This window comes from Periplaneta americana, chromosome 6 (assembly GCF_040183065.1).
Source record: "Periplaneta americana isolate PAMFEO1 chromosome 6, P.americana_PAMFEO1_priV1, whole genome shotgun sequence".
Taxonomy (NCBI): Eukaryota; Metazoa; Arthropoda; class Insecta; order Blattodea; family Blattidae; genus Periplaneta; species Periplaneta americana.
This window is the reverse complement of record NC_091122.1, coordinates 17,088,709-17,116,138: the sequence shown is the minus strand read 5'-3', so window position 1 is coordinate 17,116,138 and position 27,430 is coordinate 17,088,709. Positions and strand designations below refer to the sequence as shown.

The following is a 27,430-nucleotide window of genomic DNA, read 5'->3' as shown; positions in this document are numbered from 1 at the left end:
CATCATCACATTATAATCTCCGTACAGTCCTAAAATATTTACAGCTTTCAAATGTCTGACTTGTTTCTTTTTTTCCACTCTGTATTTATATTAGGTGAATGAGAATAGTTTTATAATGTAAAGATAGGACATGGAAGTTAATGAAGAATTGATTACTCAAGTCACCAGCATAGTCGCAGACTAAAAGCATGACAGCATTTTTAAACAAATAACAGATTTTTTTATTCACTCACTAAATCCTCCTATCTTACGCAATTTCACTACCACTCTTTTCTAACGACTTTAGCTTCTTTTTATTCTTTTTCATAAGCTTGTTTTTCTTTAACTTCTTTTCTTCAACAGGTTTGAATGACGGACTTTTATTTTTCTTCTTACTTTTTCCTCCTCCTTGTCTCACTTGTTGCTCCTCAGTCTTTACTTTCATCATCTGTCTCTTCACATTGTTATTTACTTCCTCACTGCTACCTTTCTTTTCCGCTTTGTTCTTCATCTTCTTTATCAGTCCCCCCTCTTTGATGCCCTGTTTCACTTCCTTCTTTACTTTCTTCACCTGACCTCCGTCTCCTCCCTTCAGTTTTGCTTCACCTTTCCCATCACTCGAGTTAATGTTTATAAATTTATTTGAATTAGGTTCTTCTTCCCTGCCCACATTCTTCTTACCTTTCTTCCCTCTCTTCTTACGTCTTTTCATTGAAACAGACATGGTTTTCCCATCTGAGGAGCCAGGTTTGTTTCCGGTCTGCATATCAGATTGCTCCTGGCCCCCTCTATTAACCTGATTCTTTTTCTTCTTCTTACGTCTCTTCTTTTTGGGAATTGTCTCTGCATTACTTACAGATGCAACTTCCGCTTGACCATCTCCTTGACCTGCCTCTGCGTTACTCTTCTTCTTTCTCCTGTTTCTCTTCTTCTTCTTTTTTGGTACCATCTCTGCATTTGTCTCCGCAGGTAAATCTTGCTCTACTTTCTGTTCCTGCTTCTTTGCAGCAGATTCCCCTAACTTTAAATTACTTTCATTTTGTTTATTTTTTCCTATCTTTTTCTTTTCTTCTGATCTCTTTGTACTTTTTTCTGTCTCAATGGCAGATTGTGATTGCGTTTCACTGAATACTCTCTTCCTGGCAATCTTATTTTGTGGTGACGTATTTTTATTGAACCCTTCTGGTGAAATAACGCCGTTAGATAACACTGCAGAATGGTCAACGTTGGTCTTCTGCTTCTTGGGAGAGACTTCGTTAGTTTTTTTGCTTGTTTCCAATTCGCGTTTCTTACTGTTTTTCCTTGTTTCATTCTTCTCCTCCAACTCTTCTTCTGACTCAACATTGGATTTTGGAATGTTATTCGAGAATTTCTTGAGCTTTGCAACAAAGAACCCATCCATGTTGTGGGTGTGTGGGTAGAACCTTCGAGTGAGTTTCAGTGACGGGTGAAATCTGAAATAGATAATGATTATTACTAAATGACATCAGACAAAAACATAATCTAATCTTATTTTACTCAATTGAATAGGATGGTAAAATTTGAATTATTTCCCTAATTTGATTCACAATTTTTATTTTTAGAATGTAGAAATACACTATCTACCAAAAAGTAATTGGGCACTGTTTTGCCCCTTTAGAACCTCGTGGTACCACCTCTTGTTGCTATAACAGCAGCCACCCTGTCAGGCATGCTCTCCACTAGTTTGTGTAGGATATCCACTGGAATGCGTCGCCATTCATCTTCCAAAATGGCACTCAGTTGGACAATGGAAGTTGGCCCCATGTTTCGGCGGCTACTATGCAGTGGTATGCAGACAATAATGTTCATCGGTTGGACTGGTCTGCACGGAGTCCTGATCTCAATCCCACTGAGCACCTTTGGGACGAATTGGACCGGCGATTGAAGTCTCGGGAGATGCAGCCAACTTCTATTGTCCAACTGAGTGCCATGTTGCAAGAGTAATGGCAACGCATTCCAGTGGATATTTTACACAAACTAGTGGAGAGCATGCCTGACAGAGTGGCTGCTGTTATAGCAACAAGAGGTGGTAGCACGAGGTTCTAAAGGGGCAAAAACAGTGCCCAATTACTTTTTGGTAGATAGTGTATCATTGCTACACGAGATTAGTTTTAGAAAAAAAATTGTAGGGACCAAATTTAAAAAAAAAAAAAAAAAATCAGGAAACAGTAATTCTCTAAAATGGATGTATCTCGGCCATTTTTAAAGATAAATTCAAAATATGCATGAGAATTTACTTCTAAAAGCACGTTATTTAAAATGTCTGGAGCACAATTTTGATATTCAAAATTATTAATATAAATTACATTTTAAGAATGAATTTTAAAGATCAATCTTCTTAATGTATCCAGCTATTTGCTGACAACATAAAGTCCATTATAGTCCACTGTAGTCTATTCAGTTGTGGTTTTTCACGAGAAATGAGGGGTATTTTGATTGGTGTTCATTATATATGCTTTTATAGAAACATGAAGGCATATTTCTTAAATGCAACAAAATAACTAGTTTCTATTCCAGAAATGTTTCCTAATAGTCTAAAAAATGTATCAAATATCATGCATGTAGGATTAGTAGTTCCGAAGACATAACTTTTGTACGAAATAAAGGAAAATATTAAAGTTACGGGAAATTGCAATCAAAATTTAGTGTAATTTAAAAACTCTGTGCAACAGAGCTTTGAAAATGGAGTTACAGCAGCTGACAAGACCATAAATGTGCATTAAATTTTATGTAATGCATTTTTCACATATCAAAGATTATTTTAAAAGGATTTTTTTACTGCTTTTGCACCTTATTTAACCATCCTCTCCCTTCATAATAAAAAAATTATCTAGTTATGGAACCTCTTTAATTAGAGTTGTAATTTAAAAATACAATCATACACATGTACTGTAGGTCTTACAGTACTAGACAATAAAAATCCAAATTCAAATCATTCAAAGCAAGTTTTTATATTAACTGTTACAAAATTAGTTCAAAGCAATTTGATATTTAATGCTAAACATGGAAGATGATGGGGTGCTGAGGGCCATAACAATGAGTATGAGACCCAATGTTCATCATATCAAAATACTCATATGAACACCCCACTACATCTACCAAAAAAAAATCTGCACTCATTTCGAGGACCTCTGTATAGTCTCCCTACATTTTATACAATAATCAGAGAGTAAAATAAAAATAGCTGACATTTATAAATTGTCATATATGTCACATGACGACTACACACTTCAAGCAGAAACACTTGCCTGTGATGTCTATAATTTGTGAAGCCCTCGGTTCCAAAATCTAGTCCAGTTGGTACCAGCTTTACGTCTCTTTTCTTCAAAGCAAAATCAATTACCCATTCATTTTCTTCTGGCTGTAAAAATTAAAAACATTTTACATTAGAATGTAGTATTACAAAACCATTCAGTCACAACCAAGTAAGGCATATCAGAGCAAAGGAATGGTTGATAACACAGAAGAATAGGTGGTGTAGGAGATGGGATAAGACCACGTGCTATAAAAGACCAGGTTATAAAAAGGAAAACTAAATCTAACCATCACAATTTAATAGCAAGACACCAAAATTAAAAATGGAAAAAAATTCAATGAAAGATTTAAAATTGATCTATCTCGAAAATCCACTATGTTCATGTTCAGATTGGTTACTGGTCACAACTGCCTCAGTAAACACCTTCATAAAATATACTAACTTCTCATATATGCTTGTTATGGACATAGAACCTGGCAAATTGCGAATCTATTCAGACTTTTGTGAATCTTATGTTCAAGTATTGGGCCTACAACTTAGGCCTTCCAGATGTAATTTTAAAGGCATGTTTGGTCCGATAAGTATAATATAAGTATCAAATATGTGTAGGTTTATTACAGTCAAATTACTTATCAATAGTACACACATTGAACCATTATGATATTACATAAAATGGTATATAAAGGTTTTTGACAAACGTTTTCGCCATAACCATGGCATCTTCAGGTCATATTAAAAGAGAACACAATAACACATGATGAACACTTAAAAAATATTCAGATTAAAACAATCGTTAAAAGTTTAAAAACTGGTGTGGTAGGCAGTTAGAACATATGCCATTAAAAATTTACATGTAGCATGAAATTATCACCAAGAACATAGCACAGGCAATTAACACTGTACTAATTGATAAGTGTACAAAGAAGTAGAGTAAAAGCATAACAATCTTCAAATACATGCAGATGCAGTTCCCAAAATAACGAAACATGCTACAGAATGTAGGTCGCTCGTGCTGCTGTTTTATGGGCGTATGACTACCACACCAGTTTTTAAACTTTTAACGATTGTTTCAATCTGAATATTTTTTTAGTGTTCATCATGTGTTACTGTATTCTGTTTTAATATGACCTGAAGATGCCATGGTTATGGCGAAAACGTTTGTAAAAAACTTTTATATACCATTTCATGTAAAGGTGCGTACACACTTAGCAAACGAACAACGAACAAACGACAAACGAATGCATTTGCTGATTGAAATCGGGACGTGTGTACGTCGCAGCAAAGGCAAACCAATCGTTTGGTTTGCCTTCGGAAGTGATCCGTCGCTTGTCGGTACATCAAAGGAAGTTGGTATTCGTTGTGGACGGGATTTGCCACTAGCTTGTAGTTCGTAGCAGAACGCAGCACTTAGTTCAATTTCACCAACAGGATGTCGAAACTGGAGTGGACGGAAGACGCTGTTATAAATCTTATTAATGCATATAGGGAGCAGGAAACTTTATGGAATCCCAAGCATCCTACTTACCACAATAAAGTAAGAAAACATGATGTTTTGGAAGCTATTGGAAAGATGTTCAGCTGTAAAGTAGGCGAGTCAAACACATTCAAAATTTGAAAAAAATTGTTGTTTATTTATTTTCAGTGGATAAATATTTTTTGTTTATTGTAGGGAGCAGAAGTCAAAAAGAAAACTGAGTCCCTACTGACATCATTCCAGAGGGAAAGACAAAAGTTCACAAAAAGATCTGGAATGGGGAGTGATGAAGTGTATGAGTCAACTTGGTTTGCGTATAAACGTATGTCGTTCATTTTGGACAAATTGATGCCCAGAAAAAAACAAAGCTCCAACCTTGTGCACACAAAATAAATTATTGGCACTTGGCACTGAAAAGTGCCTTTTCGTAAACATGATGCACATTCGACAAACACAGACAAATCTCTCTTTTTAGTATTTTAAGATAATTATTGTCAATGAGGTATCCGTATATTGAAACTTTCCCTGTCTTGCAGTCGTACCTTAATAAAATCTTCCAGTTCCTCAATTATAGCTGTACATACTTCTGGAACAATCCTGGTAATCAGCTGTTTCGACACTTTGAATAAATACATTAAACTTGTATACGAATCCCCTGTAGCGAGATATCGAAGTGTTAATGCTAGCTTTTCCTGAATAGGTATTGCTTCTTGTCAGCCTGTGTCTTTCTTGGAAATTTTGGGCCCTATTTTGCACAGTAATATTTCGAAGTCTGTTTCTCAAATGCGACAGAATTTGTGAAACTGTCCCGATTCCATTCGATGTAAATCATGAAGCAAGTCAGTGCCTCTATATTGATTGCGGCTTTCATAGAGTGGCGTCTGCTACCATCACCTTTTGTTTTTTCTTTCTTTTTATTAAACTGCCTATAATAACAACGACTGCATTTGCTATAATTATATTTTCGTCTGCCATTATTGCAGATAATCAGCGAACGTGAATGTTTTCTGACCATTTGCTGATGATTTGTACATTGCTCCAAACAGCGAACGAACAACGAAATTTCGCTTCATCATTCGTTCGTTGTTCGTTCGCTAAGTGTGTACGCACCTTAATATTGTAATGGTTCAACGTGTGTACTATTGATAAGTAATTTGACTGTAATAAACCTACACATATTTGATCCTCCCAGATGTGCTTTTCTCCCATACAAAGGTATGCTAAGGGTTTCACTGCCTTTCACAAACCATCACCTTATCCACGACCCTTAGACCCAACAGCTAGAAGAAAATAAATATAAAAAGGAAGCCAAGGAAGGAATAAGAAGTAGCAGAAGACTCACCAGCACAGAGCAAGTGGAGTAGACGAGATAGCCACCAGTCGGAGAGTTTGGCTTCAGGCAGTCTATGGCCTCCAGCAGCAGCTGTCGCTGCAAAGTGAAGCAGCGTGTGATGTCGGTCTCATCCTTGCTGGTCTTCACACTGGGGTCCTTGGCCACCACTCCAGTGCCTGTGCAGGGGGCATCCAGCAGCACACGGTCAAACCCCTTCATCACCTGCACATCACACAGAATTTAAAGCTAACGCAGTGATAACATTCTCAGCATTTTGAGGACATGTCACTTGTCTTTTCTTCAGCCAAAGACATTGTTCTGTACTTAAAATTCTATTCAAGGTTCTCACATTCTAAAAATGTATCATTTATATGTTATTTTTCTACAATTGGGTACAATGAAACCTCTCCTTACAGACACTCCTCATATACAGACAGATTTTTATGTCGCAACTGAAATAATATGGAAATAATGATAAATTTAACTTTCGTTTACGGACACTCTCAGACACGGACAGCTGTTTCACAGTCCTAGAGCTTGCTTTACCTCCTGACTATGGACAGAACTTGGATTTCAAGACTTAATGAGTTACAAAAATGGAAAATTTAGTTTTGAAAACTGTACAGAAATTCTTTAACATGAAAGAAGACAATAAGGGTCTCGTAGGCTACCACTTGTTAGCTGGAAGCGGGTGGATAAACAAAGTCATTAACATAACATAGACAACATAATACGTAAGACAAAACAAAACCACAAAAAACAGAAGAATACAACACAAACACAAGAACACAAAAAATACATCACACTAACATACGAAAAAAAAAAACACACACAAAATTGCAACCTCATTCAAGAAATTAAATTACAACATCGCATACAGAACAAATAACACTCTACAAAAACATCTCAACACACAAACCACACAACCACACAGGCGTATGCAAACTCAAATGTAACACCTGCAACAACTTCTACATAGGACAGACAGGCAGATCATTTCAAACATGTTACAAAGAACACATCACAGCCATAACAAAATTACAAAACACCTCCACATATGCAGAACACATCACAAATGCCAACCACACCTACTGAGATATCAACACAGACATGGAAATACTGCACATCCAACCAAAAAGCCAGAAACTAAACACACTAGAACAATATAAAATATACAGACACACGAAAACACACCCCAACGATATTCTCAATACACAACTCAATTTCAAAACACATACACTCTTTGACTCTATACTTCGAACGCACCCTCACAGGAAACAAGAGGTGTCAAGACCAACAACGACCAGTTCTGAAGATGACCCAAAATAGGTCGAAACATGTTAACAAGGTACGTTAAAATTTAACACAAGAAAGTTCTTATCATACATATTCCGAAGTGATACAGTGTTAAAAGTTGTGTAATCAAGATGTATAAAGTCATTAAATTTAACCTGTCTGATGGGTCCAAGGTTTCCGCGATCGTGAAATTGTATTCGACACATGATAGGGTTAGTAGGATTATTCTCTTCACTTCAATCAATTGTTATGTTTCGAGAGACATGGCATCTGAACATTAAGGTTAAGTTGAAAACTGTAAATTACAGTACTGCATAACTGTAGACCTAGAATAAAATTGCATGGCACAATACTGTATTTTCCTTTTTTCGGTCTTATCTACTGTAGTTCAAAGTTGCAAAGAATTTACTGTAGTACAGTAGACTATATTTAGAATTAAACTACAGTAATACATTTCATTTAAAGCGTGAAGGGATACATAATGCATATTATAAATTTACTGTTAGATTGGGGAGCCTCCCTCCCAATAAAGGACACCTCCCAGATGCGGACAGATTGTTACGTCCCTTTGATGTTCGTAAATGAGAGGTTTCAGTGTATATATTTAGTTTATGTTTATTCAGTCATATTCTGCATCTATTAACACATTCAGTTCATCAATGTAGTTTTGAGATGTGGAACAAGTCAAAAGTTATACAAAAATATTACAATAAATAGCAAGCAGATTTATTCAATTTACAAGCATAATACTACATTATGCAACGAGCCTATAATGGTAGTAATTAAGACGCGAGTATGTTTGTTTATGAAACGAGCGCAAGTTTCATACGACATTTATGCTCGACCATATTTCTAACTTGAAATTATTCATATGTATTCATGTTATTCTTATCTGACTGAGGAGCGGAACTGACCTTCTAAATTGTGAGATGTGCGCAGACGCGAAAGTATTGATTTTTTTCCGAGGGACGAATGTCATTGACCTTGATATAATCTAGAGAATAACATGAACATTAGTCTTGATATAACCTGGAAATTGATTTAGAATTGAAAAACGAGATGACAAATTGAATTTATTTGAATATTATTTACAATTAACGCTAATTATTATAGTAACAGAACATAACTTTCTGCGACAGTATTGGATTTCCAGCCTCCATGACTTTTTGCTAGTTGTCTTTCGATTGCATATGCGAGAATAATCGATACTTGCGCTTTTATAATGCTACAATGTCATTTCTCATTGGCTGAACAACTGAACTATAATGAATAGGTGTACTTTAATGAGGTGCATTAAAGGGCTACTACCAGGTGTATAATTACTACATTTCGGCATGGTCGAGTATACACAATTTTTCAGTTGAGTAGAAGGTATGAGATGGAGAAATGTTGTCAAGTCTGTTTTGAATCTTTTCTCTTGACACTTCAAAGATTTAGGATAATTAGGCAGTACAATGAAGACTGCAATACATGAATAGTGAACTCCTTTCTTATAACAGCTGAGGCTAACGGAGAAGATCTGATTTGTGTCTTATATTAAAATGAATAATGTTCTGATCAGTAAGTACACAAACATAAACAAATGTGATTTCATGTTATCAATGAAATAAAGTCATTAGGGTTTATGATTTTTTTTTGGGTTATTTTACGACGCTGTATCAACATCTAGGTTATTTAGTGTCTGAATGAAATGAAAGTGATAATGCCGGTGAAATGAGTCCGGGGTCCAGCATCGAAAGTTACCCAGCATTTGCTCATATTGGGTTGAGGGAAAACCCGGAAAAAACCTCAACCAGGTAACCTGCCCCGACCGGGATTCGAACCCGGGCCACCTGGTTTCACGGCCAGACGCGCTGACCGTTACTCCACAGGTGTGGACGGGTTTATGATTTACCTCCTAGCTTGCATACCATTGTTGGCACCAGATTTGTATTTATCTAAGGTTAACAACATCAACAATGATCAAACACCGACATATTTTCAATAAAAGACATTCATTTTGGCTTGAATTTAAAGATCAGACTTTTATCTCATTTAACTAATTTTGACTTAAGTGACCATGTCTAAAACGAAACTTTCCAAAAGAATGTCTTTTTTTTTCCTATATCATAGAAGATATACTGTCTAGAGTAGCCATTTTCAACCCCAAGAATGATCCACTGGTGTTCCGTGAGAAAGTGAAAATAATAGACTATCGGTTGTCGTAACAAAAATTTGAAAAGTAAAAGTGAAAGAATTTTTGGCCCTAGCAAAGCAAATTAACTCTGAAATAATATTTGCACTTGTTTTCTCCATAGACAAGCAGTTGTTTCAAAGTCACTAGTTTCTGAGTTTGCAGTATTGTAGCAAGTGATGAAAATGGTTAATTATAATAAAAAAAAGGCCACTAAAACAACATTATTTTCATATCTTCTCTCTGCAATGAATTCTAAATACACTCAGCTGCTTATTTACAGAGAAGTTAGGTGGTTATCTCATGATCGCGTATTGTCAAGGTTTTATGAACTGAAAGAACTTTTAATTTTTGGTTTTGTCTGAAGAATCTAAATATACCGATTTTCTGTGATGATAGGTGATACTTATTTGTATCTTTTCGTCCTCATTTCCTCCTAAAAAATCCCCCTAGGGAAAATTCACCCATAAAATTTACTTTGCCATACGTTAAAAGTGTTAAAATTGTTAAAAAAAGATATATACCTTCGACAGACGGTCCGTTTCGACGCTATGTGTCGTCTGCAACTCTCTCTTGAGTGGCTCAAGAGACACTGAAGACGACGACACATACCGTCGAAGGTATATACCTTTTTTTAACAATTTTAACACTTTTAACGTATGACAAAGTAAATTTTATGTTTTTAACAAAGTGTTAACGAGAACTTTAATCAATGAATTCACCCATGGTTTGAAATCACTGTTTTTTTTTATTATCCAATTTAACCCTATTTCACCCTGAGGTATATTAGGGTTATAGTTGGCATCAAAATACATATTTTATAACCAATAGTAAAGTGATGACATAAAATAGTGGTCACAGTTACAATTCACATGAATTATGTAGAAGCATGCACATTAGTGAAAGAATGGCTCCTGTTAAAGATTAATGAGATGTTTGAGGAATAATCAATGTAAAAGGTATACAAGAATGTCTACCGTTTCAGAGTAAATCACGATCTTAAAAAATAATCAATAGTATTAATAAAACAAAGTTTCACTTTCACTTTCAAATTAATACTTAATTCATGAACAATGAAACAGTTAAGAGTAATAAAGAGATATTACAAGCAATGATTTACGGTTAGAAGTTACATACATGATTCAGGAACAATTACAATAATTAAAGTATAACACAAGTAATGACTTACAACGAATACCGAAATTCTTGAAGGGCAATATATAATGGTAGGGGCAATACAAAAGATTTAAAAACAAATGTAAACAGTACAGTAAAGGAATAGTAGAAAAAATGACTTACGATTACAAATTAAACACTAGTTTAGATTATATAAGTGTGTTGCAGGATTTTAAATTACACCTTTAGTGTGCCATATGTTGAAAAAGGAGGTTGAAAAACGCTGGTCTAGAGAGGTATTGCATGTTATAACAGGTAGAAAACAAATCATCAGTAGATAAGTATGGTAAACATTATAGCAGTGGTTCCATGGCCATCTGTAAAGTATTCTTATGTCATCAAAACCCGAACTTTGGCGATAAGTAAGGTTAGGTTAAGTGAGGTGAGGTAGGGTGGAGTAAGTTAGGATGAGTTGGAGTGACTGTTGGGATGAGATTAAAATGAGATGTATGTGGGCGGTAATCTTTGTGGTCGAGTGGTGAATGTTTAGATCAGTGACCTTTATAGAGGATGTTCTTGAAAGAAGGTGTCAACCAGTACATTACCATGACTTACCACATATGGAGATCTAGTGATTAAGTTAATTTACTAATCATTGTAAATGACATTCAGAGAAGGGGACATAATGATACGGCAATAATGAAGGCATGCTGTAATATGAATGCAAAAAATTCAAAACACAGGAAGAAAAACTGACTGCAGGCAATTTAACTGATGGAAAACCAAGAGCATAATGACTTTGTCAGAGAACAAATGACTGATTAAATATGTACGCAGTAAAAGCTAAAAAAGAAAGCAAGTGGAAAACCTAATGACTTGCAAGAAATAGAAATAGAAGCCCATTTACAACTAAGAAGTTGCTCAAGACCAAGACATATTTTTAAAATCTCACCTTTGTGAATTTACGACCATCAACTGAGCATATTACTGAATTGATAACACCCATACGATGAAAATTGCCAACAATTGCTTTTATCCGCTCTTCATTTGCATCATTGGCAAAAAGAACACCGGTATTCTTCATCACAGCAGCTGAAAATACAAAAAAGCCATCTATTAAAGTGTGGCTAGCTCAAACATTTTTATTTTAAATCATGTTTTATTTAACAACACTTGCAATTGCCGAGATTATACGAGTGTCACTGATGTGCCAGAATTTTGTCCTGCAGAACTTCTTTTACATGCCAGTATATCTACTGACATGACCCTGTCGCATTTAAGCACACTTAAACGCTATCGACCTGGGCCGGGATCGAACCCACGACCTCGGACAGAGGTCAGCACTGTACCGACTGTGCCACCCATGTCGACAGTTAGCTCAATGTTTGTTGAACATATGAATGTAAACCATACACAGGTCATAGACAGACATGGAAATTTCACACTGCCGAATTTAATCGCTTATTATTTTCCAACACTTTCATGCACTCTTGCTTTTCTGTCTTAAAACTTAAGATTGTGCTGAACAGCTGTGTAAATACAGGATGATTCAAGAGAAACAGTAAATATTTTAGAAGGTGGTAGTATGACTATTCTGAGTAAAAAAGTTCATATAAATATGTGTCCAATTTTTAATGGGTGCGGGAATATTGCTGTCTGAATTTTACGCATAACTAGCATTACTAGTAGTAAGAAGGAAAGCCAAATTACTTAAGGGTTAGGTACAGTTTACAGCAGTAAAATTTTTGGAAATATTCAACATTTTTTTCCTCCATTACTGTATCTTGTACAATAATGAAAATTAGTATATGTAAAACACTGTCCTTCTGCTATATAAAAAAAATATTTCTACGATTTAAAAAAAATTGTTTACTTTTTTTTTTTTTAATTCTTTTCACTGTGCAGTGATGAAGCATTTTCCACATAACTCAAAAACTATCTGTGATGAAATTTTTTGTGTGTATTTATGCCTATCATATCTAAAATATGATGCAAGATCACTTCTCTATCTTTGATAGATTGTCTGATAAAAAATAAATTCATTTAAAAAAGGGTCAAATATCAGTATTTTCTTTTAACACAAAATAAAAAAAAAAATATTGTTTATTAAAGAATGTAGTTGAAAGAGCTTGATATTGTAAACAGTTTCAGCAATAAAATAAAAGAGAGAGAACATGAACAAGTTAACAAGTTCATGAGTTATGAGGGGAAACACTTCATCACTGCATAGTGAACTGTCACCATTTCGAATTTTGAAAAAAGAAATATATATATATATATATATATATATATTTTAAATCGTAAAAATATTTTTTTTTTTTCATATAGCAGAAGGACAGTGTTTTACACATACCAATTTTCATTATTGTACAAGATATAGTAATGGAGGAAAAAAAATGTTGAAATTTCCAAAAATTTTACTGCTGTAAGCTGTACCTAACCCCTTAAAGATCTCCCCCCCCCCAGGTGAGCCCAAAGACAAGCACTGCAGCTTTAGGTTTATTGTATAGTACTTAATGATTACATTTAATACTTATTTACAAGATATAAGTAAATTTCACCATGTAATTCAGAGTGTTGCGTGCTTGTCATCTGTTCCATACTTGTGCGTGTATCAAATCTCTACAGACTACTGTAACTATAAACATTATGATCTGAGAAAAGTGACACACACTATTTCCTTGTATGTAGTCATTTGTCATTCCTTCATATTTGTAAGGTTTGTTATGCATAACATTCAAACAGCTGTATTTCCACAACCACTGAAAATTGCACGTATGTTTATTTGAACTTTCCATACTATCATCCCCTTCAACATTTACTATTCTTTCTGAATCACCCTGTATGTGGAATCATGAAAGAAAAGAAAACATTTTACATCAACTTGAAATGGAACCAATATTGGAATACACAAAAGTACCAAAATAGCATACTTCAAGTTCTTAACAAGTTTACTTTGAGATTTATTGTTATTTTTAGTGCCTAACTTAAGCCCGGTTCAGATGGTGTGTGTTTCTCTGATGGATTCCAAGGTGGCTGTGCGGATGGGTAGCCTGCGTGCTCACTTGCCGGAAGTAATGCACTCTGGTGGCTCCTTGGATGGCTAGCTTGCTGGATTTCGAGGGTAGGTTCCTTGCTATTTTTCGTGATGGTTTGCAGGTTGGAAACCAAAGATGATCATATAATATCACCACTGAAACCATGTCGCCATGTTCGTTGTTTTCCAACTAAACCTGTTTTTTCTATATTCTTTAGTTTCTAAGAAACAACAATTAAATATCGGACTTTAGTTGTTTTGCACTTATGGCTTAATTACTTTATTACGACATTTACTACTGTTAATGTAGGACTTTAGTTGTTTTCCACTCACGGTTTAGTTTCTTTTTGACCATGAGTGTTGGCAACAGATGAAACAACAGATGATTTTCCAATTTGAACTGTGAAAAGAGCCAGCTCCGCGTGAACAACTACCATCACCGTAGGCAACACGGGAGCCAGCAAGTGAGCACGCAGGGCACCCATCAGCGCAGTCACCTTGGAATCCATCACAGAAACTAGCACAGTCTGAACCAGGCTTTAATGCCTCTGAAGCGTATTTTAGGTAGCCTACCTAAAACTGACTTTCTTTGCCTCACTTTCTTATGTACAGGCTACCTTGAGTTATTAGTTAAATGCTTTTAATCCTTCACAAAAGTTAATGTTCAGCTCAGACAAAAACTGCTGTTAATCTTCTTTTGGTTCCTACTCTGTTTATAAAATAATGTTGTACACGAAGTGTTCTCTAACATCTTGCACTCTCTGATCAACACAGTTGCCTAACAGGTACCCTTTCTTTGAGCCCAACTACTCAAGCACTAGTAGAAGTCAGAGAGCATAAAAAAAAAATAATGACACTCTTAACATCTAAATTTTACAAATGTCTAGCTCAGCACTAACCAATGTGTGATGACTTCCCTCCAGGGGCTGCACACATGTCCAGGATCCTCTCGTTCTCTTGTGGTGCGAGAGCCATCACTGGGAGTAAACTTGAAGCACCTTGGATGATATAGTGACCTGCAAGGTACTCAGGAGTGGCTCCAATAGGGACAGTTGACGAGTAGACAACCAAGCCCACTTTCGTCCACTTACCAACAGGATCCAAATTGACTCCTCTGTTTATAAGAGCCTGCAAAATAATTTCATTATTAACTAACGCTGTAATGCATTGTAAACAATTCAAAATTTTGCTGAATAGAATACTTTTTTAAACCCCCAGTGCTCCGTGGAGCCCGTGTCGACTCACGAGCGACCTGCTCTCTTGCGGGACGCTGGTCGTGAGTTCGAATCTCACGTCGCTGTCACAGTATGTTTTATGTTAATCAAAGTCTATTACACAAATCATTCATGGCCCACATTTTACATATCACTGTTACAATTACAGAAATATTTTCCAATGTTGTGCAAAACACATTTTATTGTAGTTTGTAGTTATAGGATCTGCTTCCCTGTAAATTTGTAGTTTCGTGAAATAGGCCCCTGGTACTCAAGTTCATAACCCTGCATATGATCCATGGATCTTGGCACCAGCCACAATAAGCCTCAGGCTCAGTGCAAACCTTTGGGTCCCTTCCCCGTTAAAAAAAAAAAAAGTTATACAAACAATAAATACATTCTTGTAATCCAGTATAAGCAAAGTATATCACACCTGTGCAAGGTCTCTTCTTCGAGTCTTGAGACTGTTTGCTCGAATGGTGAGGGGACGCTGCACTTCACTTGCTTCTAGGAACTCCAAGAGCTCTGACAGTGGGAACAGCTGCATCAGCCGCTCTATGAGGAACTCGTTGTAGCTGTAATATGTGCACAAATCTTTCTGCAGCAGCTCCATGTACTCAGGGCGGGACCTGCAATGCACAGACATATCTGCTACCTGCAGTACAAGACGCAAACTCAAAATGTAATGTATTACACTGCAAGTTCTTCAATCATGACAGCTAGTTTCACAATAAATACTCTTACAGAATTTTGTGATTAGATTTTTCCAGGGGCGAATGCTAGTCACGAAAGTTAGGCTTGCTCTTTTATTCATAGGGGAAAATGGGAGGATATAATAATTCATAATTAATAAAAATAATCATACCGACATATATAATTTATTTTATAATTATGAAATCATTATGAGTCATGTATCATATTCGCTTATCAGATGTAGAAGTTCGATATAATATAACAAACATGGCCAACAAAACAGCTTATTTAGTTTTTTCGACCCTGCCAACCAATGCACATTGTTGTATTGAGCTGCACTGAACGAGCACACATATTCTCTATAATGTCTGTCTTCTCTTGAATAGTCCTTCGGGAAAATGGATTTAATAATAAGGTTTCAATAATACACAATTCCGAACTCATTGCAACACTTCAAATTATGTAATGTTTAAGAATTAATAATACATACAGCAGCTAACATATGCATTCCGCTCATACAATTACATTGCACTCGCAGATCACAGTACATTCACTGGTAAAAGCTGCTGCCAATACTGCTCTATGTAACATTAAATAGTCGTTGGTGTAGCTCTCGGACCAGAGCTTCATACAATACATAACAGAAGCATGTGCTCCTAGGACGGAGTAAGGAGGAAGGCACTTGCGCGCGCATCATATTCTCGCTATTTCTACGTCTTTCCTGTAGCTCTGAGAAACGAGCAAGCGTTGCGATACTTGCGGTGTGCAACCTGCAGATAGTATTACGCCTATACAATATTCCAAAAATCAAAATAAATTTTAATGTACGTAATCTCATTTTGAGAAATACGCATTCTACGAAAATATTGGGCTTGCGCAGCAAGCATAGCATGCCCTGAGAAATCGCTCCTGGATTTTTCTTTTTATTCTTCTGAGGTTGTGATAATTGAAAACTCGACTATTTTTGCACATGTACAGTAAATTTCATTTTATACGTTTTTTACGGGGATCTGAAGGAAAAAAACACATAAGAACTGAAATGATACCTCTGATTGAGGTTCTGGCTGATATGTACATCTATTATCAGGCAGTACATCTCACTTGACGATATGTGTCAGAGGAAGAACAATTGTGTGTATAGATCTGAAGTCTGATTAGTGTAATATGTAGCTGATTGGTGATGTATGGAATGGAGGGGGGAGAGAAACAGGCCACCCTACCACATATCTCCTGGTGCCAAGTTGGTATCACTTATGAGGTTCAGACATGTCTTCAGAAAGTTGACTAAACAACAACTGAAATGACATTTAATAACATCTGAAATAGCATTTGAAGACTGTAAGGGAAGAACGAATTAAATCAATTTAGTAAAATTTTCAAAGAGAAATTAAGAACTTCATAATTACGCCAGCTTTGAGTCTATAATACAATAATCAAGTTTATAACACATAGGCCCGGTTTCTACAACCTTTGTTAAATTATAACATTGTGTTATTCCATTTTAACTGTAAATTTAACAGTTGAAGCATTTCTTCAACTACTGTTAGTACTAACAGGCTGTTAAAACCGAAGTTAATTTAACTGCCCAATTTCATGCATTTAAATCATTTAATTCTCAGTTAGCATAGAAGTAACCAATATGGCTGTGCATTAGATGCTGAACTTTTATATCTTGATTATTTAGAAAATGATATCCATGAATACATAAACAGAGGGGATGATTTCTGTGATTTGACAGACCAGAAGTTCATACAAAGGTATAGGCAATTTTCTGCCAAGCCTAACTTTTCGGTTTGAATGTAGATCCGTTTGTTTGGTTTATACTGCAAAATAATTTCCAGCAGAAGGCTTCTCTCAAACAAAGAGAAATTAGTCCCACGATTTTGTTTTGTTCCAGTGTTTCTCATTTCACAACAGCAACACCAATACACCGCTCTACGCTTCTGTGGTACAGACGATGAAAGAAGCATAAATCAACCCTGAGAGAATAGAAAGACTTCTATCCTCTCTGAATCAAACAACGGAAACAAGCGAGACTCGCAATTGTCAGAGTTCAGAAAACAGAATTCAGCCTATACTTGGTTATAGGTTATGGTTAAACTCTAGAATCTCTGGTCCTAACAGAGAGTTAAAAAATAGAATGTTAAAATGTGAAATGTAAAGTTTTTCTTGAACTGTATAAGATTATTTGTAGGAAATCTTAGCTGCTTTGGGCTTTGGCTGATATATATTTCAAACTCCAATCCAGAAAATTTTAAGAAACTGACTTACATTGTTTTTACTGTGTGATTATTCTTACAAAAAGTCTGTTATTTTAGACTGCTTGCTTCATTTCTTCAAACTGTCATAACTGTTTCATAGTTTGTTCAGTTACACAGTGATGTGTTACAAAGCATTTTCTCATTTTTACAAATTAGAAATGTTTTAAATCTAGGCACAAAGAGAATATAACATCAGTGAGTACCTGCCCTCCCCTCGAAGATTGTTGAAGTCTGACAGCACTGCTATCACATCCTTGATTCTTCTCTGAACATCTTGGAGTCCAAGTGGTTCTTTCAATTCACTCTCTGATGGAAATGTAAACATATCTCGATCAGCTATATTCATCTTCAGTTCCTCCTCTGCTAGCTTCCTAGAAACATATATATATTATTATTATTATTTTAATGTACCGAAGTATATATGATATTTCCATGCAGATATTCTGCGTCATCATACGATGAAAGAGTAATGGAATGGAGAAAAATTCTCTCCGGCGCCGGGATTTGAACCCGGGTTTTCAGCTCTACGTGCTGACACTTTAAACACTAAGCCACACCGAAGTCCACCCCGGCGTCGGACAGAATCGTCTCAGTTTTAAGTTCCAGTGTAGTGCAGAGGGTGACCACTAGAGGGAACCCAAAAGTTGGAACTTAAAACTGAGACGATTCTATCCGACACCGGGGTGGAATTCGATGTGGCTTAGTGGATAAAGCGTCAGCATGTAGAGCTGAAAACCCGGGTTCAAATCCCGGCGCCGGAGAGAATTTTTCTCCGTTCCATTACTCTTTCATTGTTCCTAGAAACAATTGGGGGGAAAAAAAGAAGTTGTACAGCAGTAGCAATGTTAATTTACAATTTTTTCTCTTGCCACTTTAGATTTAATTTTTTCCCGAAATTAAAAATTCTGGAGATTTTTTTAATAGCATGAAGACCTGTCTACAGAAAAAAAATCAACAGTAGCACAAAGTGTTATAATTTGAAGCTATCTAAAAATTACACTGCCATGTACAAACAAAACTAACATGTACTCTGTTTTGTCGAAAAATAAAAAATAAAATTGACACGGGATTTGAAGAAATCTCGTTATTGTTTGGGACATCTATACTCGAAGATAATAAAATACAAGATTATGTACTTTTTTAACACTATTGTAGTGTGTTTTATTTGATCTTCGTGTATATACGTAACCCATATACTCAATATTTCCACGACTATTGCGTGGAAAACCTCGAGGCACATTAAACAGAGAATGGAGTCAGATAGACCATTTGGAAAACCACTTACACTTCTGTTTCCATGGTACCTACCATGAGTAGCATTAGGGTAAACTTTTTATGTCACAATATTACAACATTTCTCTTTCTACCTCTAACATAATTGTTTTACATAAAAATAAATAAATAGGCCTACATCTGGAAGATACATGCAACACGTTGTATGCTTTAACATTCATTTTGATTAATTGTATTTATACTGTTAGGAAGCCAGGTAGTGATAGTATTTTGTAGCTAATTTTTAATGTAATAATATGTAAACAGGAAGACCAAACTTGTCAGCAGATTTTAACATTAAAACTTATTGACAGGCCAGTTCAAAATGGAAACAACTTAAAATTTAAAATTTTGAGGAAACTACTTTTTAAACCATCAAGTTACAGTGAAAAAATGAATTAACATACTCTAATTTGAAACTTATAGTAAACATAAAACATCATTAATAGAATTTCGAGTAATTTCAGTGATCCTTGGATTTTCCACAGAACCATGAAACTTTAAAAGGCAGGTATCTCAAAACTTTTAATTTTGTTTATGCTCGACCATGCCGAAATGTAGTAATTATACACCTGGTAGTAGCCCTTTAATGCACCTCATTAAAGTACACCTATTCATTATAATTCAGTTGTTCAGCCAATGAGAAATCACCATTATAAAACCTCAAGTATCAATTATTCTCAGATATGCAATCGAAAGACAATTAGCGAAAAGTCATGGAGGCTGGAAATCCAATACTATCGCAGAAGGTTATGTTCTGTTACTATAATAATTAGCGTTAATTGTAAATAATATTCAAATAAATTCAATTTGTCATCTCGTTTTTCAATTCTAAATCAATTTCCAGGTTATATCAAAATTAGTTCATGTTATTCTCTAAATTATATCAAGGTCAATGACATTATTGTTCCTCGGAAAAAATCAATACTTTCGCGTCTGCGCACATCTCACAATTCAGGTCAGTTCCACTCCTCACTTACATAACCATAACATGAATACTTATCAATAATTTCAAGTTAGAAATATGGTCGAGCATAAAAAGTCGTATGAAACTTGCCTATAATGGTAATTAAGACGCTCGTATGAAAATTATGAAACTCGCTTGCGCTCGTTTCATAAACAAACATACTCGCGTCTTAATTACTACCATTATAGGCTCATAGCATAATGTACTATCCCCTTTTAGACTGGCCCATCAATATGTTTTATGTCTTCATCACAGCATGAAGACAATAGGGATATCCTGAACTAGCACCAACAGATAGCGCACGTGTACTTTGAGGGATGCGCTTTGCATGTGCATTTGTCTTTCGGTATATAAACACTGAGGATATACGTAGTGTATTAGTATATTAAATACTCTTAAAAACAACTAAAAATGGCAAATTTTGTTATGTAAAAACCAGGGAAAGCTTTTTGTCTTCAATCAGGTCCCGAAATATTCTGAATATATGCTTTAAACCTTAAAAATATAAGTAATTAAATTGCGCCTCGAAAGTGCTAGCTATTAAATAAAAGTAACTACTTCAAGTAAGGAATTGTTCACTACAGTTTCATTTTGGAAGAATAAAAAGAAAAATTAATAAAGACATATGCAACCTCGATAGCGAGCTATGTCAGCTTAGATTATATGCAGTAGTTGTAGGAGTCTCCGCCTGCAGTAAACTCTCGATAAACTGGGATGTTTATTATCCAGGACGATCCGTAGTGAAATCCATTATTATTAAAATCATGTTTTAACTTCAAATTTTCAAAATCATCCTACATAGTATTCAAAACTGCATACCCTTAAACTACAAAACACACGACTAATCGTGATACTACTGCGATCATATTATATCATCCTATTCAAAATTGCATTTGATCTTTCTGCAACTACAGAAAAAAATACAAGGAATTCAATCTCGATAGTCCCTTCCCTATATAAAAAAACCACATTAGTGGGTGCATATCCTGTTTTTAGCGTACGGTTCATAAATACTAATGATTAAAGATGATATTCACCTTCGACATAGTTCTTATTTTTTTATTCGTGCACCTCATTCTAAAAATTCTCGTTTAGGTTCATGAACATTCAATTTACTCGTATCTATAACCTGCATACTGCAGATTTCCTCATCCATCTCTTAAGGGGAATTGCTCAATATTATACAGGTTTACGTTATTATTTATTGTAAGTTAAATTAAATTATGAGGTAAGAAAATACTGAATTATATTAAATTATATTAGGTTATACAAAATAATTGTAAATATAATTTTGACACGCACAGAAAACCAAAAAGCGGGAAAACGTAATCAACTGTAGCATATGACATAACATAGCCCTACAACATATTGCGCCGCATGGAACGCTCCTGCCATCTAGTGGTAAAACTTCGCATAAGATATCCCTATTAGAGTAGCTGTTAGAACTGACAATCCCAACCAACAGTGTTATAAACATTACAGCAAAAGCACAATAGAATCCCTGACTTTTTACTGTTCTTAATCACTCTGTATAAGGCAGTAACGATACAATTTAAAATAAACTCTAGGTGATAAAATGTCTTATACTTACTCGTCCTGCTCCTGCTTCTTTTTAAGCTTCTTTGCTGCCTTCTCAACAGGCAACAGGTCATCATCATCTTCATCTTTCTCACTGTTATCACTACCATCATCATCATCATCATCATCATCAACATCACTATCCTGCTTGTCACTTCCTTCATCACTGTCTGCAGCGCCAAACTCATCATCACTGCTTCCAGCTTCGTCACTGCCTTCCAGATCATCCAGTGTCCCAACCTGCACACATCAACACATTTCACCTAATTATCTGTGTGATGATTTTTACTTTCTCTCCATAGAAAAGACTATGATGATAAAGAAAAAAATTATTTCGAGATTTTCGCTGCAATACTACATGTTTTCCGCATTCCTAAGGTTGAAAAATTCATTTTCTGAATGCAGTCTATCTGTATGTCTATCCATATAGCTACATCGAGTTTTCCTGAACTAGTGGCATGCATTTTGTTCATATTTAAGATCTACAAGTAACTTACTCCGGGAATTATGCAAGTGAAATATAGTAACGTTACTACAATCCTAGATCATATATACCCAGATTCCTCAGCATTATAGGCTTTGACGGTAACAACTTTTGTCAGGTTTACTATGCTGCCATCTACTGGGTGTTCATTTCAAAGTGTGTCATGACATCACTGTTGTGAGTCAGCGATTTGAAGCGAGTTTCAGATTTTATGTCAGAGAAGTTGCCTATTAATCAAGGCATTCAATCTGAACTTGAGAACGTGCATGGTATAACTTGAACGTCGTAGCAACAGATGGCTGTCTGTAAAGTCTGTGTGCTACCATAACCTCTTTCGAACTGTGTTTTGCGTGGGCAAATCGTACGCAGGGTATTTGAAGAGCCCACTGCAAGAATGATGGATGTCACTTTCTTGTCGAAAATGAACCAAGACTGTCAATGTATAGCTTAAGACATATAGAATGTACATAGAGAGTTACATGGCATTAACACTGATAGTCATTGTCCAGTAATGATCGGAAAATCACAGTTAAGCTTTGAGCGCTAAGCATTTCAAACTTTCAATTGCTTCTCCTGAAAAATGTATTCCAAATGACATCCATCATTCTTGCAGTGGACTCTTCATTTGTTATCATCGGTTGCATATGGCAACATTCCACAGCACAAATCAAATGCTCCGTGTCCATGTTGACTGTCGAAGTTAATGTCAACAAATAGGCTACGTAAGTAATCGTCTTGACCCTCTCCCCATATCCCGACAGTAAGAAAAAAACTCACCTCAGCACGTGTTTTCAAACAGTTCACAATCCTGCCACTACAGGCGTTACCGTACATATTGGTAAGTACTCTTCAGAATAAACGCCGTACTTGCTAGGAAACTTCTCTGGTACATAGGTAATACGCCTTTGCAGAAGTGTAGGAAGATTGAATTCTCTAGGCTCATCGACTAGCCACATGACGACATCCAGCAAGCCATGAGACACTTTGAATTGAACACGCAGTAGCTGTTACATAAGGAGTCACGTCATAACTCCCATTTGAATTACATTAACGACTGTACTGCCATCTCGTGTTCGTTTACGGCAGACGGGTGGCGATCCTGGCAGTTGTTCTCTTCAAAATGCAACCGATTTTAACATAGGAATGAGCAATCTGTATGTGATCTGGGCTACAATGTCAGTGGTTCTTTATTTGAAAACAATACCATAAAATGATCATGAAATCGAAATGTAACATGACAATAATATTCTTTTTTCTAATTTTGTTTATTACACGGAGATAAGAATTTTGTTTTCAAGATGGCATTAAGGAAAGACTCGTGTGACCAGCGATCCAGTCATTTTATGGAAAAACCGTAATAAATAAAAAGCCTGACGAAAAAAAAGTCGTTCTTAAATCTGACCTTGTATTCCTCGTCTTCTTTGTTATCTTCGTTGTCACTCATCTCCTCTGCTTCTTCTCCAGACTGCTCCTCTTCTTCAGACGAAGCTCCCCCACCCTCTTCTTCATCAGTCTCATCTTCTCCATCCGAACCCAGTAACTGTTGCTTGCTTTTCTTCTTGGAGACTGGCTTCAACCAGGCTTGGTTATCATCCGTGAACCCAGGAACCTCACCATCAGACTCCTCCCCAGAATCTTCTGAAACTAAATGCAAAAGAATATGAGGCAGATTAGATCAATCTTGAGCACAAGGGATCCACTATATCTTTTATAATCAGAAAGATGGAATGCAGTTTTAACATAATTCTTACCTGCATCTTCACTTGAAGGCTGCTCTTTTGTGGCAGGAGATGGCGGTTGTTTAACAGTTTTCTTTGCCTGTTTCCTCTTCTGTATTAATTCTTCACGTTTCTTTGCTCTCTTGATTGCACGCTGTTTCTGTCTATGTGTTAGTGGCTTCGATACCTTTCCTAGAAATATGGAATATATAATTTAGAGAAATGTACAAAATTGGACGAGTATCTTTCCTAATAATGCAGTAGAAGCCTAGACAGTAATGTCGCCATCCCAGCTGCAGCGAGACTGAAACTCTTGGCCACGTACTGGGGTTCTGTAAGAAGGGAGAGCTACTGCGTAACAACAGACACCATCGTGCCCTACAGCAATTGCCAACCTGCTAAGAAACAGAGGATGGGAAGTACATGAGGAGATTCATTGTGTGTCTGAAGATGATTCCCACAGAAGAGTCGATATAATTGCCATCAATAGAAGAACCCAGAAAGCGATGGTCTTAGACCCTACAATTTTCTTTGAACGAGACACAAATCAAGCATTGCAGATAAATGATGACAAGCGAGCTAAATATGTACCTTGTCTTCCATACCTCAGTCAAAAATATGGCATTTCGCTTTACAACTGGGATGTTGCAGGCTTACTATTTGGAGCGAGGGGTTGTTTACCAAAATTTACATGTAATATCCTTAAATCCTTTTAAATTCCCTTTTATGAGGTTCAGAATATTGTAATGGAAATTCTGAAGGCCTCTCTTCAAATTTTACACTATCATCTATATGTTAACACGTAAATTTTCGTTTTAATGTACAAATCGAATCAGTATTTTGCTCGTTTCATTTCCCTTTATCTTTTATATTTTGTTAATTCCGGATCCCAGTGGTCAACCTCACTTGAGGACGGATGATTTGAAATCTTAGTAGCATTACCCACTATCATATTTATATACACAGAGATACAAACTTAATTTCATTCCCATGAGAGGTATGTAATACAGTGCAAATTAATTCACATTTGTGTACAGTATATAATGATACAATATAAACTGATATTCAATAACATAACCATAATTATTATTGTCGTTAACAACAACAAGAGTTTTTTTTTTTTTTCATTTCATTTATTATATTCCATAGATCTTACATTAGCAATGAAGCTTTAAGGGTCTATATGACTATAGGATATCGGTAGTGTGTTTATGAGAATACATGTTGGCTAAATTGGAGAATGGGGTGATGTCATGTGGTCGACATATGTGAGAAAGTTAGGGGGTTAGTTGAGGTGATATCTCAGTGATGTGAGGTCAACTTATGTGAGAAGGTTAGTGGGTTAGTTGAGGTGATATCTCAGTGACATGAGGTCGACGTATGTGAGACGGTTAGTGGGTTAGTTGAGGTGATATCTCAGTGACATGAGGTCGACGTATGTGAGAAGGTTAGTGGGTTAGTTGAGGTGATATCTCAGTGACATGAGGTCGACGTATGTGAGAAGGTTAGAGGGTTAGTTGAGGTGATCTCACAGTGACATGAGGTCGACGTATGTGAGAAGGTTAGAGGGTTAGTTGAGGTGATATCTCAGTGATGTGAGGTCAACTTATGTGAGAAGGTTAGTGGGTTAGTTGAGGTGATATCTCAGTGACATGAGGTCGACGTATGTGAGAAGGTTAGAGGGTTAGTTGAGGTGATATCTCAGTGATGTGAGGTCAACTTATGTGAGATGGTTAGTGGGTTAGTTGAGGTGATATCTCAGTGACATGAGGTCGACGTATGTGAGAAGGTTAGAGGGTTAGTTGAGGTGATATCTCAGTGACATGAGGTCGACGTATGTGAGAAGGTTAGTGGGTTGAGGTGATATCTCAGTGACATGAGGTCGACGTATGTGAGAAGGTTAGTGGGTTAGTTGAGGTGATATCTCAGTGACATGAGGTCAACTTATGTGAGAAGGCTAGTGGGTTAGTTGAGGTGATATCTCAGTGATATGAGGTCGACGTATGTGAAAAGGTTAGTGGGTTAGTTGAGGTGATATCTCAGTAAGTTTTATTCACTCGTCGTGTTGGTTTACGTCGGCCATGTTGTGACGTCAGAATCGTTTGTCAAACTTGACGAAAATTAAGCGATATCCTACAATAAAAGAATCCCACTTTAAGATGTGGGACAAGTCAAAATTTTACAAGATTACAATTACAATTACAATTTTTACAATTTTGCAGTTTTCTACAATTTTTTACAATACTTTGGCGAGATGTAGTGACAACTACTTATTCTCATGTTTCAATTTTTGAAAGTACACAGCAGTCTATGACATTCTCTATGGCACTCGGCGGCAAGAGGGTACAGTGTCAACACTTGTCATTCCCGGTGAACAGAGTCCGCTACAGTCACATGGTACAGTCTTCCTCTCTCTGCCCTCTGCCTTCAAGGACACAGCACATGGTCACATTGCAACTGATAGCTGCTGTTCAGTTGTCTGTGAGCTCTGTTAACTTTTGCATTAAAGTACGTACGTGTTAACTGAAGATTGTGGCTTAATATGGCACGACAAAAGTTTACATTACAACAAAGGATTTATCTTGTCGAGTGTTACTTGATAACAAAGAATTGTGGAACAGTGCAACAACTTTTGCAACGCAATTTCCGGTGTTCCCGTTCCACATAGGACTATATTAAACATCGTAAAAAAAGTTTAGAGAAACGGGGTCAGTTATGAATAAACGTGGAAAGAGAAACCCAAGTGTACTAACTGAGGAAAAACTCGATGAGATTGCAGAAAGGTTAGAACATTCTCCTCGAAAATCTCTCTGCCCGTCTCTCACAAGAAAGGGTGTTTCGAAAACCACTGCATTTAGAGCCACTAAAATTCTTAAATTTAAGCCTTACAGAGTGAAAATACATAGTGCATGAATTACAGCATAGAGACAACGTGAGTCATGCGAATTTTTGTAACTAGGTTTTACAAAGTGTTGCCAATGGCGTTGTGGATCCTATAGTAATTATTTTCACAGATGAAGCATGATTTTACTTACATGGCCATGTTATAACGCAAAACAATAGATACTGGAGTACTGTAAAGACAATATCCATCGCATATACAATACAGTCAGGGGCTTACAGCGGTGGGCAATTGCTAATCCCTCTTATACCTTCGCCATAGTCTAAACCGTCAAAAACCAAAATAATACATAACGAACATAGATACGTACACTGAAAATGTTGAATGACGTTCATGGATTTAGAAGTATAATTAATTCACCTGAGAACTGTTAGATACTCTAAATAGTTTACTTTATAAAAGTGAAATATGTAATTATCAGTATTTTTATGTGTCCTTACCGGTTAGGTGTTTGGGAATATTTGGGTCGCCTTGTTTCTTCGCCTTTCTCCCGGGACCTTTCTTTACTACAATACCTTCTGTAAACTTAGCTTTTCTTCCCATCGTTTAGAAATACTAAATTCAAAATAATGTATAAAAATATTTGTTACGCTAAATCAAACACGTGTAACACATTATAAGTAACTTCCATGCGGATACAATAATCAGGTCTAACA

The 27,430-nt window shown here is 36.1% G+C and overlaps 1 protein-coding gene across 1 annotated transcript; it reads right to left on the bottom strand.

Annotated features, from left to right (window-relative positions):
• Nucleotides 1–27,430, bottom strand: LOC138701062 (uncharacterized). Its single transcript, XM_069827614.1, has 11 exons — nucleotides 27,215–27,430; nucleotides 23,906–24,064; nucleotides 23,557–23,798; nucleotides 21,684–21,910; nucleotides 18,057–18,224; nucleotides 15,333–15,528; nucleotides 14,585–14,813; nucleotides 11,601–11,740; nucleotides 6,073–6,285; nucleotides 3,249–3,361; nucleotides 1–1,433 (listed from the first exon to the last, which is right to left on the bottom strand). The coding sequence occupies exons 1-11, from the start codon at nucleotides 27,315–27,317 to the stop codon at nucleotides 248–250; spliced, it is 2,976 nt and encodes a 991-aa protein (XP_069683715.1). The 5' UTR covers nucleotides 27,318–27,430; the 3' UTR covers nucleotides 1–247.